We start from the raw sequence: 16,510 nt of genomic DNA, 5'->3' as shown, positions 1-16,510 counted from the left end.
AATAGCACATTTAGCTTGTCCTAAGACACGACTGAGCGACTGAACTGAACTGAAGAGTTAGAGTCCACGAATACCAAAAGCTCTATTTAACCTCACCACGCTCCGTGTGAAATCGCATAAGGACGTCAGCCAAACACAAATTCTGGGCTGGGATGGGCAGCAGCACTGTTTGGAGCGAGCCGGGCCTCCTCCTGGCCCAGGCCTCACTAGAGACTGTTTCTTTACTCACTTAACACATATTCATTGAATACCTATGCTGAGCCAGGTACCTAACTCAGAGCTGGGGCTAGCAGCAAATAAGACAAACCAAATCCTTCTTCTCAGAGCTACCATGTTCAAGCTGGAGAAACAGACAGTAAAACAAACTAACAAATTAACCAGAAGGATTCCAGCAAGTAAAGGTGTCAATGTACAGAATTAGGGGGTGGGGTGATGGGGTCTGAGGGGCTGCATTGTTTTTAAGGTAAGGAGGCTAAAGAAAGTGCTCTGATACAGTGACACTTAGAGATCTGAAGGACAAGTAAGAATTATTCATGCGTATGTCTGGGAAAAGAGAATTCCAGGCAGAGAATGGCAAACACAGTCCTGAGGCACACTGTGTGTTCACAGCGGGGCTGGAACCCAGGGACTGCAGAGAAGACAGACAGGATGAGGTCAGAGAGGGGGACAGGACCAGATCTGACAGCTGTGCAGGCAGGGTCAGCGGCTAGGTTCACAGTGCAGCTGGGAGGCCCCTGGAGGGTTCGAAGCAGGAGAATGACGTGGTCTGATTACAATTAAGGTTATATACAAATGAGGAGGCCCCCAAAACGCTCTCTGGTGGAAGTACTTCTAGGCTAGTCCAACAACTCAATGGTGTTGCCCAGAATTTCAGACAATTAAACTGTATCACCAACAGCCTACTCTGGGCCAGGGAAAACCACGCCATGGCTGTGCCCACTGCTCCTATTCAGATGGTCCTTAGCTGACTGCCCACAACTCCACAGGCCTTCTAACATCTTCAGCTCTCAGAGATTCTGATTCTAGCAATGAAGCCCTGCACCCACCACTGGTGACACACGACGAGCAGGGCCTCAGTATGCTGCCAGTTCACAAGGCCACCAACGTTACCACTGGCCAAGCTGTGACTCCTGCTCCTGACTACAGCTAATACTACCTGCGAGACTTGGGAAAGCTCCTCTTCTCTCTGGGTTTTAATTTTTTCCCTTATAAAATGAAAGTTAAGAGGATCTTAAATTCTTGGAAATCTAAAGAAAGAAAAGTATATATGCACACATATTTTTCATTTCACAGTATTTATGATCCCTCTTTTTTGTCAGCCATAGGTCTCAGATTAAAAACACAGCCTAGACGACTCCTATCTTGCCTTTCAAAGCTGTAAGCATTGACCACATCCACCGGTGCAACAGTACTTCAATCTTCCCTCTCGTGGATGCTCAGTGTAAATCAGCACTATCAACTGGTCTGCTTTTTAAAAAGGAAAAGAGAGGAGAGGAAATGTAGAGAAGGATATAAAGGGAAAAAAAGGAGGAAAAACTAATACGACGTTACTGTGTGAGCTGCAAGATGTGTGACTTGAAGAAATCATCTAGCTATCCAAATTTGTCCCTGAAACTCAATTTTGGCCTCAATCCTAAACTAATGATGACACATGCAGGCCTTTGTCAACATGCAAGAATGCTTATAAATTATATTTTATAAACTTTTCTTCCCATTAAGGGAAAGGTATTCATTAAAATGTGGGGTACACACTAGTACATGTGGAATGATTTTAAGTGGTACATGAACATATAGTTTTAATAAATTTGTAATTTAACTTATCAAAAACTATTAGCAAACTAAATTATTTCTTCACAGATATTAATGCTTAAGACAAAGCTAAGCAAAAAAGGGTGGTTCAGTTTAAAGTGAATTTTAAAAAACTGCTAAGTAAGCACGAGACCAGAATTACCAAAATTCTGAAGGTAGTGTCTGAATGAACAGTGGGTAACAAGGGACGTCTTCATTTCAGAATCCTTTTAGTTGAGGTCAAAATAATTTATTGGAGAATGGTAGGGAAGAATTAGCTTCCCTGGTTGCTCAGTGGTAAAGAATCCACCTGCCAATGCAGCAGATGCAAGTTCGATCCCTGGGTCTGGAAGATCTCCTAGAGAAGGAAACGGCAGCCTACTCCAGTATTCTTGCCCAGGAAATCCCATGGAGAGAGGAGCCTGGTGGGCCAGTCCTTAGGGTTGCAAAGAGTGGGACACAACTTAGCAACTCAGCACCCATGTGCGCAGAAAAGAGCTAGTTAGTCTAAAATTTAGTCTACAATTCTCAAGTCTACAATTTTTCCACATATAATTTTTTTACTCGAAAAAACTTTTCTCTTAGCTACCTGTCTTTAAGTATTTCCACTTAGAACCCCATGTTCTTAAAAGGAATGGAATTACATCACTATGGAATTTGAACTAGAAAATAATCAGTTTTTAAAAATGGCTGTTTTCTTCAATTATATCGGAACATTACCAACTGCCTTCTAGATTTACTTACATTTTTCAGGTGGTGTTATTGTAATAGTCTGAGCTGTAAATTCTTCATCAAAATATCTGGTGTCTGTCTCAGACGTTACTTGAGGCTTAAAAGGAGGTACAAGCTGTAAGAAGCAAAAGGGTACTATTAACAGACTTTAATTTAGGAAAATACATTTCTAGGATAAAATTAGAGAGTGAGTATTGAATGAATCGTGTATGAGGTTAGACTTCTTGGTCACTGTACAAGGCAGGTATGTCTTTGGCTTCATGGTCGGAGGTATTTGGCTTCAAGGTTAAGTCTAAACAGAAAACCAGTAGATACTTGGTTGTTCTATGCAACATTTGAGGGGTTATGTGAAATAGAACAAATGAAAATCAAAGAAAAGAATGGGAAGAGGATATTGAAAAGTCTGTCCCAATATTTCTTCCTAGGAAAGTACATACAAAACCAATGGATCTGGACTGCTGTCACAGAACATAGGGTCTTCTGCTACAGGAAAAGCACTTGCTAGCTCTCTCTAGCTCTTCCAGGTGCCTGGCTGAACAGGTCATTATTAAAAATGCAACTTAATAACACAGTTATTACCTAGGTCACAAATAGAGCGCTGCCTCTGTACCTGGCAAAGGGGCTTGTGGCAGCCCCTGAAGTGATGTGCAGACGTTCTGTTCATAGATTTGATCAGCTCCTCAAAGGGAACTATGACCCAAAAGATTAGGAGGAACTACTCTAAGGGTTGAGAGAACTGACTCATTTGCCTCCAACCTGCAGCAGGCACCCTGGTGACTCAAGAGGTTAAAGCGTCTGCCTCCAATGCGGGAGACGGGAGACCCAGGTTTGATCCCTGGGTCAGGAAGATCCCCTGGAGAAGGAAATGGTAACCCACTCCAGTATTCTTGCCTGGAGAATCCCATGGACAGAGAAGCCTGGTAGGCTACAGTCCACGGGGACGCAAAGAGTCGGACACGACTGAGCAACCTCACTTTCTGCAGCAGGCACGCAGTGGGGGGAAAGTCCTGGGCTGCTGAAGGTTACAGAATCCTGAGCCACGTGGATCTCTGCATCGGTAGCCTCCACTGGCCAGTGGGACTGGAGCCAGGAGGGGGCTCCTGCTTCTCAGGTCTCCCAGCCTCACAGGTGAGTCTACAGGTTTCTTTTAACACAGGGAGCCCAGCCCCAGAGCTACTCTGACGAATACCACTCTGATGAATGGTGGTATTCATTCTGATGCTCTGATGAATACCATGAAGACAGAAAAATGAAAAACAGAATGACAGAAACTAGTATGTTTTATAAAAATTTTACAGAAACAAATACCCAATTGGCATCACTCAATGCACTTTCCACACTTACTGTCACCAAATTTATGTTAAATAGTCAAAGATCTTTAAATGATTCTCTAGATGGACTATGCTTTAAAAAACCAAGGGGTAAGCAAAGTTAAAAGCATGTTTTCAAAATAAAGGACTGCATTTCAGTTTACAGCACATGTTATAAAGCATTTGAAATTTCTTTTCTTTTGAACATTCTTTCTCTATGCCCCCAATACACAGATATTCTAAAGTCTCTATCACTAGCAAGCACTCTTCCTTGGGGGGACTGAATCAAATTCAGGTTGCACTTATCAGCTGTTGCTAAGATAACAACATATTTCCAGCTGCTCTGTTAGGATGACTGGACACAAGCAAGCAGATCACACCAGTGATGGAAATCTTCCCTCTTCTGTTCATTCAAAAGTGCAATCTCACACTGCTTTATCCTCCTTCAAGACTTTTCAACATCTGACACATACACATGTACATCACCATTACACCTCCTCCTCAATAAAATAAAAGTTCCACGAGAGCATGAGTTTGCAAATCCCTCAATGGCATCACAGACATACAAGAACACCAGTGGTGACAGTGACTGCAGAACTTGGGTTTTTCCTTCAAGAAAACAGAGGGATAACTGCCTCTCTTGCAGGCAACTAGAAGACAGGGATTTTGGTTGTAACTTTCCTTCTGATTCACCATTCTACAAATGTTCCAAAAAGAGGTATCACCCTTCTAATAAGAAATTAAGCACAAGAAATTCTTAGAGCAGAAATGGCTTCTACTGAGAATGCAGACTAGGTTTTGCTTATCTCTGCCCACCCTTCCCATCTGTTTCCTTCTGAAGGCAGAAACTTAAATCTGCCTTCAAGTTAAGGGAAAGATGTTATCTTTTTAGATGAGAGACAGAATGGCCACCTGAAACTTAAAAAAAAACCCTGAAACGAATTTTATGCAGTTCTCACACTACAACAGGGAGCTCAAACTGGGCTCTGTTCAGATATCATGATTCCGCATTACCTGACCACCTCTCTCAGACGCCCGCCCGCCCCACCCACCACCTTCTGCCCTCACACTGCTCTCTCTTCAGAAACTTTTCAACATCTGATGCACATCTACCTATATATACACGCAGAAAAAATACAGGTCTACTGTCATAATTGTGTCTCCTCCCCAATAAAATGTAAGTTCCATGAGAGCAAGTCCTTATAAAAAAGATTTATTGAGGCATGGTTGACACAAATTGTAAATATATCTTAATATAAAACTATACAAAAAAGTATACAATTTCATGTTTTGACGTATGTATACCCCCATGCAATGAAGATGATGAACTCACCCGTCACTTGTAGATGTTTCCTCATAGCCCTGTGTAGTCCCCTCCTCTCTTCTATTCACCTGCAGGCAACAGCTGATCTGCTTTCTGTCATGAATGATTTGCTTACGTTTTCTCGCCTTCTATGTATTTGGAATCGAATAGTATGTATTCTTCATCTGGTTGTCTTCACTTAGCATGATTGTTTTGACACTCATCCACGTCACTGCATGTACTGACAGCTCATCCACTTTACTGCTGGGTAATTTTCGTTGTTGTTCAGTCTCTCAGTCCTGTCCTACTCTTTGCAACCCCATGGACTGCAGCGCACCAGGCTTCCCTGTCCTTCACTGTATTCTGGAGTCTGCTCAGACTAATGTCCATTGAGTCGGTGATGCCATCCAACCATCTCCTTCTCTGTTGCCCCCTTCTTCTCCTGCCCTCAATCTTTCCTAGAATCAGGGTCTTTTAATGAGTCAGTTCTTCACATTAAGTAGCTTAATGTAAAGTAATGGAGCTTCAGCTTTAGCATCAGTGCTTCCAATGAATATTCAGGATTGATTTTCTTTAGGAGTGACTGGTTTGATCTCCTTGCAGTCCAAGCGACTCTCAAGAGTCGTCTCCAGCACCACAGTTCGAAAGCATCAATTCTCTGACCCTCAGCATTCTTTATACTCCCAACTCTCACATCCATACATGACTACTGGAAAAACCATAGCTTTGACTAGACAGATCTTTGTTCGCAAAGTAATGGCTCTGCTTTTTAATATGCTGTTTAGGTTGGTCACTGTTTTTCTTTCAAGGAGCAAGCATCTTTTAATTTCATGGCTGCAGTCACCATCTGCAGTGATTTTGGGAGCCTAAGAAAATAAAATATGTCACTGTTTCCATTTTCCCCCCATCTATTTGCCATGAAGTGATGGGACTGGATGCCATGATCTTCGTTTTATGAATGTTGAGTTTCAAGCCAGCTTTTTCACTCTCCTTTTTCACCTTCATGAAGAGACTCTTTAGCTCCTCTTCGCTTTCTGCCATTAGAGTGATATCAACTGTGTATCTGAAGTTACTGATATTTTTCCCAGCAATCTTGATTTCAGCTTGTGATTCATCCAGCCCGGCATTTCACATGATATACTCTGCATATAAGTTAAATAAGCAGGGTGACAATATACAGCCTTGATGTACTCCTTTCCCAATTTGGAACCAGTCTGTTGTTCCATGTCCGGTTCTAACTGTTGCTTCTTGATCCGCATACAGGTTTCTCAGGAGGCAGGTAAGATGGTCTTGTGTTTCCAGCTCTTAAAGACTTTTCCACAGTTTGTTGTGACCCACACAGTCAAAGGCTTTAAGGCAGTCAATGAAGCAGAAATAGATGTTTTTCTGGAATTCGCTTATTTCTTCTATGATCCAACAGATGTTGGCAATTTCATCTCTGGTTCCCCTGCCTTTTCTAAATCCACCGTATAAAGCCTCCTCAGACAATCATTTTGCCTTGTTGCATTTCTTTTTCTTGGGGATGGGTTCGGTCACCACTTCCTGTATAATGTTACAAACCTCCGTCCATAGTTCTTCAGGCACACTGTCTATCAGATCCAATCCCTTGAACTATAATGGCCTAGTAGTTTTCCCTACTTTCTTCAATTTAAATCTAAATTTTGCAATAAGGAATTCATGATCTTGAGCCACAATCAGCTCCTAGTCTTATTTTTGCTGACTTAACGGTGACATAGATTATGGAACTTTAATTGCCATTTTAATTAAATAAATGTGGTTATCTCACACACCATTCTGTAACGACATACATGGATCAAAAGTACTGGGAACACAGGCCCTGATAGTAAAAACTGTCAACTATTAAATGCTTAGATTTGTCATAGGCACTAATCTGGTGCTATAGCTTCACCTCTTTAAAATAACTCAAGAGAGTAACTAAAATTAGGCAAAGATCCTGATTTATTTAATCTCCAATTCTTCTGAGAAACTGATTTTATGGTTTGTGAGTGTGTGTGTGTGCACGTCTGTGTATTCCAATATACACAGGTATTGGAAAAATGGGAATATGGAAAGAGGATTTATTTCAGACAAAACTAACAGATCTATGACAAACAAGATTTATATTATCTGCCAAGCTTTTCCATGCCAATTATCCTTACAGATGAACAGAAACTCAAGAACTATTTTTTATTTTTGCAAAATTACTATATAATAGTAATTCATGTCCATAATGTTCACTTTGATTTCATAAAAAAATGCACCAAGGGATCCAAGGTATCAGTCAGTTCAGTTCAGTCGCTCAGTCGTGTCCAACTCTTTGTGACCCCATGAATCGCAGCACGCCAGGCCTCCCTATCCATCACCAACTCCTGGAGTTCACTCAGACTCACGTCCATCGAGTCAGTGACGTCATCCAGCCATCTCATCCTCTGTCGTCCCCTTCTCCTCCTACCCCCAATCCCTCCCAGCATCAGAGTCTTTTCCAATGAGTCAACTCTTTGCATGAGGTGGCCAAAGTACTGGAGTTTCAGCTTCAGCATCATTCCTTCCAAAGAAATCCCAGGGCTGATCTCCTTCAGAATGGACTGGTTGGATCTCCTTGCAGTCCAAGGGACTCTCAAGAGTCCGTACATATCACACTAATATACAATTGTTATATAATAAATTGACCCCAAGAAAATGACTATTTTAGCTATGACTCTTTGTGAGTCATATTATATTTTAGCTATAACGCACATTCAATATTTAATTAATACATCTGGAACTTAGAAGGGCTTTTGACTGTAGGTCTGTGGATAGGTGACACTATTCACAAGCATCCATAGGTACAAGGCATATTTGAAGATTTCAGGAACACTTGGAGAAGGGCTGCTTATAAAGGTAAAAGTGTTCTCATTAGTGAAATGCAAAGGGCCTTACTGAATGCTTCTGTGATAGTGATGATGGGCAAACTGCATGCATTATAAATTCAGGGTTCACTAAGAACCTGCTGAAACAATTTATTCTTTATCCCTCCTCCAGGAGATTTCATAGTATTGTCTGGCGGCAGCAGCAGTGTGGCAGCCACTCATTACTATTTCTGATTAGAAATGTTCAAGAACATGGGCAAAAGTTAAATGAGTATGTAAATTGGGGAGAAATTTTATATATATAGGCAATTTTCAACTTATAAACCAGCTTATACATACATTGAAGAAAACCTAAGACTTATTTCAACAGACAGAAAAGAAAATTTAAAAATCCTATACAATGTGGCTCCCAGGCAGTAATATTAAAGTCTATTCAACCTAAAATACAGGAAAGCAATGTTAATAAGGCTACCAACCATTAATCATAATATGTTCATAGAAAAATTCATTTATATTTCTATGAGGATGACCAAGAACCTAGCTCCTTTGCTCAAGTTCCTGTAATGACAACAATCCTCTCTCATTATCACACCAGATCAACTCCCTAGAAAAGAAGCAGTGGTAAGAGAACTCCTAGGTTGAGGGGGACAAGGTTTTGGTGAGAAATGAAGAAAGATAAGTAGCGCATTTAAAAGCTGAGCATGAAAAGATGAAGTCTTTAATTTGCGGAAGAGAGGCAGAGAGGGCAGCATCGATGAGATAGGTCACAGGTGAACACATGCTTGTTTTTCCTAAGTTATATATTCAAGCTTCCCCTTGTGGATGTACACTAGCAGTTGAACAGCAGAATGGTAAAATTAAAAGAAATAAGAAGAAGCAGTACCACCTAACCTGGGAAGCTTTTAGTTAAACAGGACTTTAAATGATCTGAGTGACTCCACAGGCATACTTTGGAGATATTACTGACTCTGGAACAGACCACCGCAATAAAGCTAGAAGAGCAGTAAGGAGAGCCACGAGAACTTTTTGGTTTTTCAGGGCGTATAAAAGTTATGTTTTCACTGTACTGTAGCCTATAATGTGTGCAATAACATTATATCTAAATAACATTGCTAAAAAAATATTAAGTATCATCTGAACCTTCAGCGAGTTCTAATCTTTTTGCTGGTAGAGGCTTTTGTGTCCATGCAGGCTTACGTCTGCTGCTGACTGATCAGTGTGGTGGCTGCTGAAGGGTGGGGTGGCTGTGGCAATTTCTTAAAACAACTATGAAGTTTGTTGCATCAAGTGACTCTTCTTTTCACACCTGATTTCTCTGTAGCACGCAACGCTGTTCGACAGCATTTTACCCACAGGAGACCATCTTTCAAAATTGGAAACAATCCTCTCCAATCTTACTGCTGCTTTATCAATCACGTTTATGTAATATTCTAAACACTATGTTTTCATTTCAACAATCTTCATAGCATCTTCCTGAGATGGAGTAAACTCCATCTCAAGAAATGACTTTCTTTGTTCATCCACAAGAAGTAACTCCTCACATGTTCAAGTTTTAAAATGAGGTTACAGCAATTCAGGACTATCTTCAGGTTCCAGTTCTAATTCTAGGTCTCTCTCTATTTTTACCTCATCTGCAGTTACTTCTTCCATGGAAGTCCTGAACTTCTCCAAGTCATCCATGAAGGCTGAAATTAACTTCTTCCAAACTCCTATTAATGATGAACTTTTAACTTCTTCATGGTATGTTGTTAATAGCATCTAGAATGGTGATTCTTTTCCAGAAGGCTTTCAACTTACTTTGCCCAGGTCCAACAGAGAAATCTGTACAGCAGCTGCAGCCTTAAAAAAAAATGAATCAACTAATAAAACTTGAAAATTGAAATGATTCCATAATTCAAGGGTTTCAATGGATGTGTCTTCAGTTCAATTGCTCAGTCATATCCAACTCTTCACAACCGCATGGACTGCCAACATGCCAGGCCTCCTTGTCCATCACCAACTCCTGGAGTTTATTCAAACTCATGTCCATTGAGCCGGTGATACCATTCAACCATCTCATCCTCTGTTGTCCCCTTCTCTCGTCTTCAATCTTTCCCAGCATCAGGGTCTTTTCAAATGAGGCAGTTCTTTGCATCAGGTGGCCAAAGTATTGGGAGTTTCAGCCTCAGCATCAGTCCTTCCAATGAATATTCAGGACTGATTTCCTTTAGGATAGACTGGTTATATCTCCTCACAGTCCAAGGGACTCTCAAGAATCTTTTCCAACACCACAGTTCAAAAGCATCAATTCTTTGGCCCTCAGCTTGCTTTATAGTCCAACTCTCAGATCTATACATGACTACCAGAAAAACCACAGCTTTGACTAGATGGACCTTTGTTGGTAAAATTATGTCTCTGCTTTTTAATATGCTGTCTAGTTTGGTCATAACTTTTCTTCCAAGGAGCAAGCATCTTTTAATTTCATGGCTGCAGTCACCATCTGCAGTGATTTTGGAGCCCCAAAATAAAGTTTGTCACTGTTTCCATTGTTTCCCCATCTATTTGCCATGAAGTGATGGGACCAGATGCCATGATTTTAGTTTTCTAAATGTTGAGTTTTAAGCCAACTTTTTCACTCTCCTCTTTCACTTTCATCGAGAGGTTCTTTAGTTCTTCTTCACTTTCTGCCATAAGTGTTGTGTCATCTGTGTATATGAGGTTATTGATATTTCTCCCAGCAATCTTGATTCCAGCTTGTGCTTCATCCAGTCCAGCATTTAAAGGCAAAAAGATAGATAGGACACTGAAAGATTAATTCCCCAGGTCAGTACGTGCCCAATATGCTACTGGAGATCAGTGGAGAAATAACTCCAGAAAGAATGACGAGATGGAGCCAAAGCAAAAACAATACCCAGTTGTGTATGTAACTGGTGATGGAAGTGAAGTCCAATGCTGTAAAGAGCAATATTGCATAGGAACCTGGAATGTTAGGTCCATGAATCAAGGCAAACTGGAAGTGGTCAAACAGGAGATGGCAAGAGTGAACATCGACATTTTAGGAATCTGTGAGCTAAAACAGACTGGAATGGATGTGTCTTAGCAGGCAGGAAAAGATTAACCTTGCTGTACATTCCCACTAGATGGCTAGGTGCATGGTAATGAGCAGTAGTAATATTTTGAAAGGAATCTTTTTATCTGAGCAGTAGGTCTCAACAGTGGGCTTAGAATATTCAGTAAACTGTGTTGTAAACAGATGTGCTGTCACCCAGGCTTTGTTGCTCCATTTTTAAAGCACAGGCAGAGTAGACTTAGTATAATTCTTAAGAGCCTTAGGATGTTGGAATGATAAAATGAATACTGGCTTTGATTTAAAGTCACCAGTTGCACTGTGCGTGCACGCTCAGTCGCTCAACTGTCTGCCTCTTTGTGACCCCATGGACTACAGCCCATAGAGCCTCTGTCCATGGCATTCTCCAGGCAAGCATACTGGAGTGGGTTACCAATTTCCTCTTCCAGGGGATCTTCCTGGCCCAAGGATCAAACCCACGACTCCTGTGTCTCCTGCACTGGCAGGCAGATTGTTTTTACCACCAAGCCACCTGGGAAGCCCCACCAGCTGCATTAGCCCCTAACTCAAGAGTCAGTCTGTCCTTTGAAGCCTTGAAGCCAGGCACTGACTTCTCCTCTCTAGCTATGGAAGTCCTTGATGGCATCTTCCTTCCAAAAGAAGGCTGTTTTAACTTCATTGAAAATCTGTTGTTTACTATAGCCACCTTTATTAATGATCTTAGCTGGATAATTTGCTGCAGCTTCTTACATAGCACTTACTCTTTCACTTTGAACTTTTATGTTATGTATGGGGACGGTTTCTTTCCTTAAACCTTGTGAAGCAACATCCAGTTTCAAGATTTTCTTCAGAACCTTCCTTACCTCTCTTGGCCTTCAAAGAATGCAAGTGTCAGGGCATGGCGCCAGATTAGGCTGTGGCCTATGGGAACGCTGTGGCTGCTTTGATCTTCTATCCAGACAAGCATTAGCAATACTGCTATTTTGCATTCTTATCATTTGTATGTTCACTGGAGTAGCAGTTCTAATTTCCTTCAAGAACTTTTCCTTTGCATTCACAACTTGGCTAACTGGAGAAGAAGCCTCGTTTTGGGCTTATCCTGGCTTGCAACATGCCTTCTTCACTAAGCTTAATCATTTCTAGCTTTTGATTTAAACTGGGAGGCATGCAATTCTTCCTTTCCCTTGAACACTGGTAGGCCACTGTAGGGTTATCAATCAGCCTTCTTTCAATAATGTTGTGTCTCAGGGAAGAAGGAGACCCGAGAAGAGGGAGAAAAACGGTGGAGCGCCCAGTCTGTGAAGCAGTCAGGACACACAACATCTACTGCGCACCACTAAGTGTGGCTCACGGAGCCTCCAGACAATTAAAGTAGTAATGTTAAAGATCACTGAGCACAGATCACCATAATAAATACAATAATGAAAGAGTTTGAAATGTTCTAAGAATTATCAAAATGTGACAGATACATGAGGTGAGTACATGTTTTTGGCAAAGTTGCACTGATAGACTTGATAGGCACAGGGTTGCCACAAACCTTCAATTTGCAAAAACGCGCATTATCTGTGAAAAAATAAAGTGAAGTGCAATAAAACAAGACCTGCATGTATTCCTTAAGAAGGACAAACAAGTATGTTTGGAGGATCACTTATTAATGCATTTTAATTGAACTATAAAACATCTGCATTGAAAAACCAAAAATGAACTTTTTGGCCAACCCAACAGAGTAAAGAAAGGATAATGTCCATGTACAAAGCTAGTGGAAAGATTAAAAGACAAAAGTGGTAAAGCCATCTATATCCACCATAAGCAGTTAATAGATATATACAACATTTAGATTTTAAAATATGGTATCAAAAACAGTAATCACGAGGGGGGAGAATACAAATGCAGGATTATTAAAGTACATTTGAAAGTCAGAGATCAGCAACTTAAAACAATTATATATGTGTATGTATGGTAGTAATCTCCTGATAACCACCAATAATCTGTAAGAGATACACATACAAAAAATAAATCCAGACATAACACTATAGTCATCAAACCAGGAGAACAAAACAAGAAGGGGAAAAAAAAAAGACCTACACAAACACCCCCAAAACAATTTTAAAAAATAGCAAAAAGAATATACTTATTGATAATTACCTTAAATGTAAATAGACTAAATGCTCAATTCAGAAGACAGAGAGTGGCTGAACAGATACAAAAACAAGACCCATAAAGATATGCAGCCTACAGACTCACCTCAGATGTAACGACATAGACAGAAAATGAGGGGGCTGGAAAAGGTACTGCATGAACATGAAAATCAACAGAAAGCCGGAGTACAAATAGCTAAACAAAAAGGTACTGCATGAACAAGAAAATCAACAGAAAGCCGGAGTACAAATAGCTAGACAAAAAGGTACTGCATGAACAAGAAAATCAACAGAAAGCCGGAGTACAAATAGCTAGACAAAACAGACTTGAAAGACCAATGCCAGAGACAAAGGACATTACACAATGATCAAGGAATCAACCCAAGAAGATACATAGTAATTGTAAATATATATGTGTGCACCCAACATAGGAGGCCTTCAGTATATAGTGAACACATATATAGTGAAAGTTGCTCAGTCGTGTCCGACTCTTTGTGACCCCATGGACTATACAGTCCATGGAATTCTCCAGGCCAGAATACTGGAGTGGGCAGCCTTTACCTTCTCTAGGGGTCTTCCAATCCAGGGATTGAACCTAAGTCTTCAGCATTGCAGGCAGATTCTTTACCAGCTGAGCCACAAGGGAAGCCCAAGAATACTGGAGTGGGTAGCCTATCTCTTCTCCAGCGGATCTTCCTGACCCAGGAATCAAACTGGGATCTCCTGCACTGCAGGCAGATTCTTTACCAACTGAGCTATCAGGGAAGCCCAATATACAAGGCAAATAGAGTAGAAATTGCCAGGAACACAGTAATAGAGGTAGACTTTAACACACCACTTACATCAATGGACAGATCATCCAGACAGAAAATCAGTAAGGCTTAAAATGATGCATTAAACCAGATGGACTTATTCATTTATATATGCATGTATGTTTATGTACATAACTTTATAAAATTATATATTATGTATATAAATCAATCCACTCCATCTGGTCTAATAAATTATTACACATAATAATTCATATGTAGTTATATAGAATAATATACATTATTATATAATAACTAAATTTATCCCTAAATATTTTCTTCTTTATGACGTTATTTAACATGGAATTTTCTTAAATTGCTTTTCATGTTGTTTTTATCTAATGTATAGAAATATATTTTGTGTGTAATTTTATTAGCTTTAAGAGGTTTTTTGGTGTATTCCTTAGTGTTTCCTACATATAAGATCATGTCATCTGTTAACAGAAGTAGTTTTACTACTTCCTTTTCCATCTGATTGCATTTTATTGCCTGTTCTTTCTAAATACTCTGACAAAAATTTCTAGTATTATGTTGAAAAGAAGAGCATCTTTTTGTTGATATGTTGATATGCTGAAAGTAGGCATTCTTGTCTTCTTCCTTATCTTTGGGGAAAAGCTTTCCGAGTTTCATCATTTGTGTGTGTGACCTGTGGGTTCACAAATGGTTTATATTATGATAAGGAAGTTTCTTTCTATTTCTAGTTTTCTAAGTATAATTTTGTTTGTTTGTTTTGGTTCTTTTACCATGAAAAGAGTGTTGAACTTTGTCAAAAGTTTTTTCTGCACCAACTGAGATCACAGTTTTTTTTCTTTATTCTATTAAAGTAGGGTATTACATTGATTGATTTTAGTATGTTGAATTTTTGCATTCCTGGAATAAAACTCACTTCATCAGGTTGCTAGTACTTTCGTGGGGATTAACTGGGGATCCTGCTGTGTAGTTTTGTTGCTGTGTGTCTGCATAACTTTGGAATCAGGGTAATGCTGTCCTAACAGAGTCAGCAAGCATACTCTTCCATTTCTTTGAAGAATCTGAGAAGGGGTGGCATCATTTCTCCTTTCAACGTCTGAATAATTCCCGAGTGACGCCATCTGACCCTGCGTGGGCTTTTCTTTATTGGAGTTTTCGGTTTACTTTGTCCCTATCGGTCCTTATTAGTGTTTAGGTCTATTCAAATTTTCTACTGCTACTTAGGGGGCTTCCCATGTAGCTCAGGTGGTAAAGAATATGCCTGCAATGCAGGAGACCCAGGGTCGATCCCTGGGTTGGGAAGATCCCCTGGAGAACGTCATGGCAACCCACTCCAGTACTCTGGCCTGGAGAATTCAATGGACAGAGTAGAGGAGCCTAGTGGTCCATGGAGTCGCAGAGTTGAACGTGACTGAGTGACTAACACACACTTCTACTTGAGTCATTTTGGCAGTTTGTGTGTTTCTAGGAATTTTTCCACCACATAAAGGTTTATCCATTTTTTATTAGTATATAGCTGTTCATATTATCCTCTTAACAATCCTTTTTATTTTTGTAAAATCAATATTAATGTTTTCCCACCTGTGATTTTAATATTTTTTTCTCATTTTCTTAGCCAATCTAGTTAAAAATTTGTCAATTATGATCTTTTCAAACAATCAACTATTTTTTGTTTTATTGACTTTCTCTATATTCTATTTTCTATTTCATGTAGAGCCACTCTAATCTTTATGCAAAAAGCTGGCTAACTTAGATGAGGTGATGAAATTCACTTAAAGAAGTTGTAATAGCCTTAAAACTGGGTGCACCTAAGAAGAGAGCTGCAAGTTTTAAGCACAAGTGACAGAACTAAAGAGGACGAGTCAGCACCAATTACAGTTCAGGATTTACTCATCCTCCCTCGTCAACTATCTGATAAACGCAAGCAGTCAATCAGTAAGGATGTAGAATACTTACAACTGTTAACCCACTTGATCTAACTGACATTTATAGAACACTGTATATAACAAAGAAACATTATTTTCAATGTATATGAAACACTCAACATAAATCATATTTTTTCATAAAATAAACCTCAAAATTTAAAGTATTTAAAATAATAAAAGTATGCTCCTTAACAACAGAATTAGACTAGAAACCTAAACATAAAAATAGTTAACAAATCTCCAAATATTGTAAATCAAACAACATACTTCAATAATCTATAGAATAAAAGAAGATATCATAAGGAAAATTAAAAAGCATCTTGAAATAAAAATTAAATCATAATATGACCAAAAAAAACTTACATGATGCAGCTACAGCAACGCTTAGAGGTAGTAAAAATACAACACTACAAGATCATATTATAAAAGAAGAAAGGATTCAAATGTATTAAGTTTTCAATGTAACTGGCTAAAAGAAGAGCTAATTTATAAAACAAGGTAAAAGGAATAGAAAAATAAAGCAAATAATCCATCAACTCAAGTGTCAATGAATTCAATAATTAGATAAAGTATTAAAATTCCTTGAAACACATATGAACACTATAAAATCTTTTTGAAAAGAAACAGATAATTAGAAATG

At 39.5% G+C, this 16,510-nt stretch overlaps 1 protein-coding gene across 7 annotated transcripts in view; it reads right to left on the bottom strand.

Moving 5' to 3' along the window:
• Positions 1–16,510, bottom strand: part of AKT3 (AKT serine/threonine kinase 3) — a 279,622-nt gene that overhangs the window by 9,889 nt on the left and 253,223 nt on the right. For all 7 annotated transcript variants that reach the window (XR_009729912.1, XM_061382512.1, XM_061382509.1 and 4 more), the window contains one exon: positions 2,533–2,635. Coding sequence is in view for 6 of the 7 variants with exons in the window: in XM_061382512.1 (XP_061238496.1) it covers positions 2,533–2,635 (103 nt within the window). In the remaining variant the exon portion in view is untranslated. The remainder of the gene's footprint in view (positions 1–2,532; positions 2,636–16,510) is intronic.

This window comes from Bos javanicus, chromosome 16 (assembly GCF_032452875.1).
Source record: "Bos javanicus breed banteng chromosome 16, ARS-OSU_banteng_1.0, whole genome shotgun sequence".
Classification (NCBI taxonomy): domain Eukaryota; kingdom Metazoa; phylum Chordata; class Mammalia; order Artiodactyla; family Bovidae; genus Bos; species Bos javanicus.
Note: the sequence above shows the minus strand (reverse complement) of the source record. Positions and strands in the feature narration are given on the sequence as shown.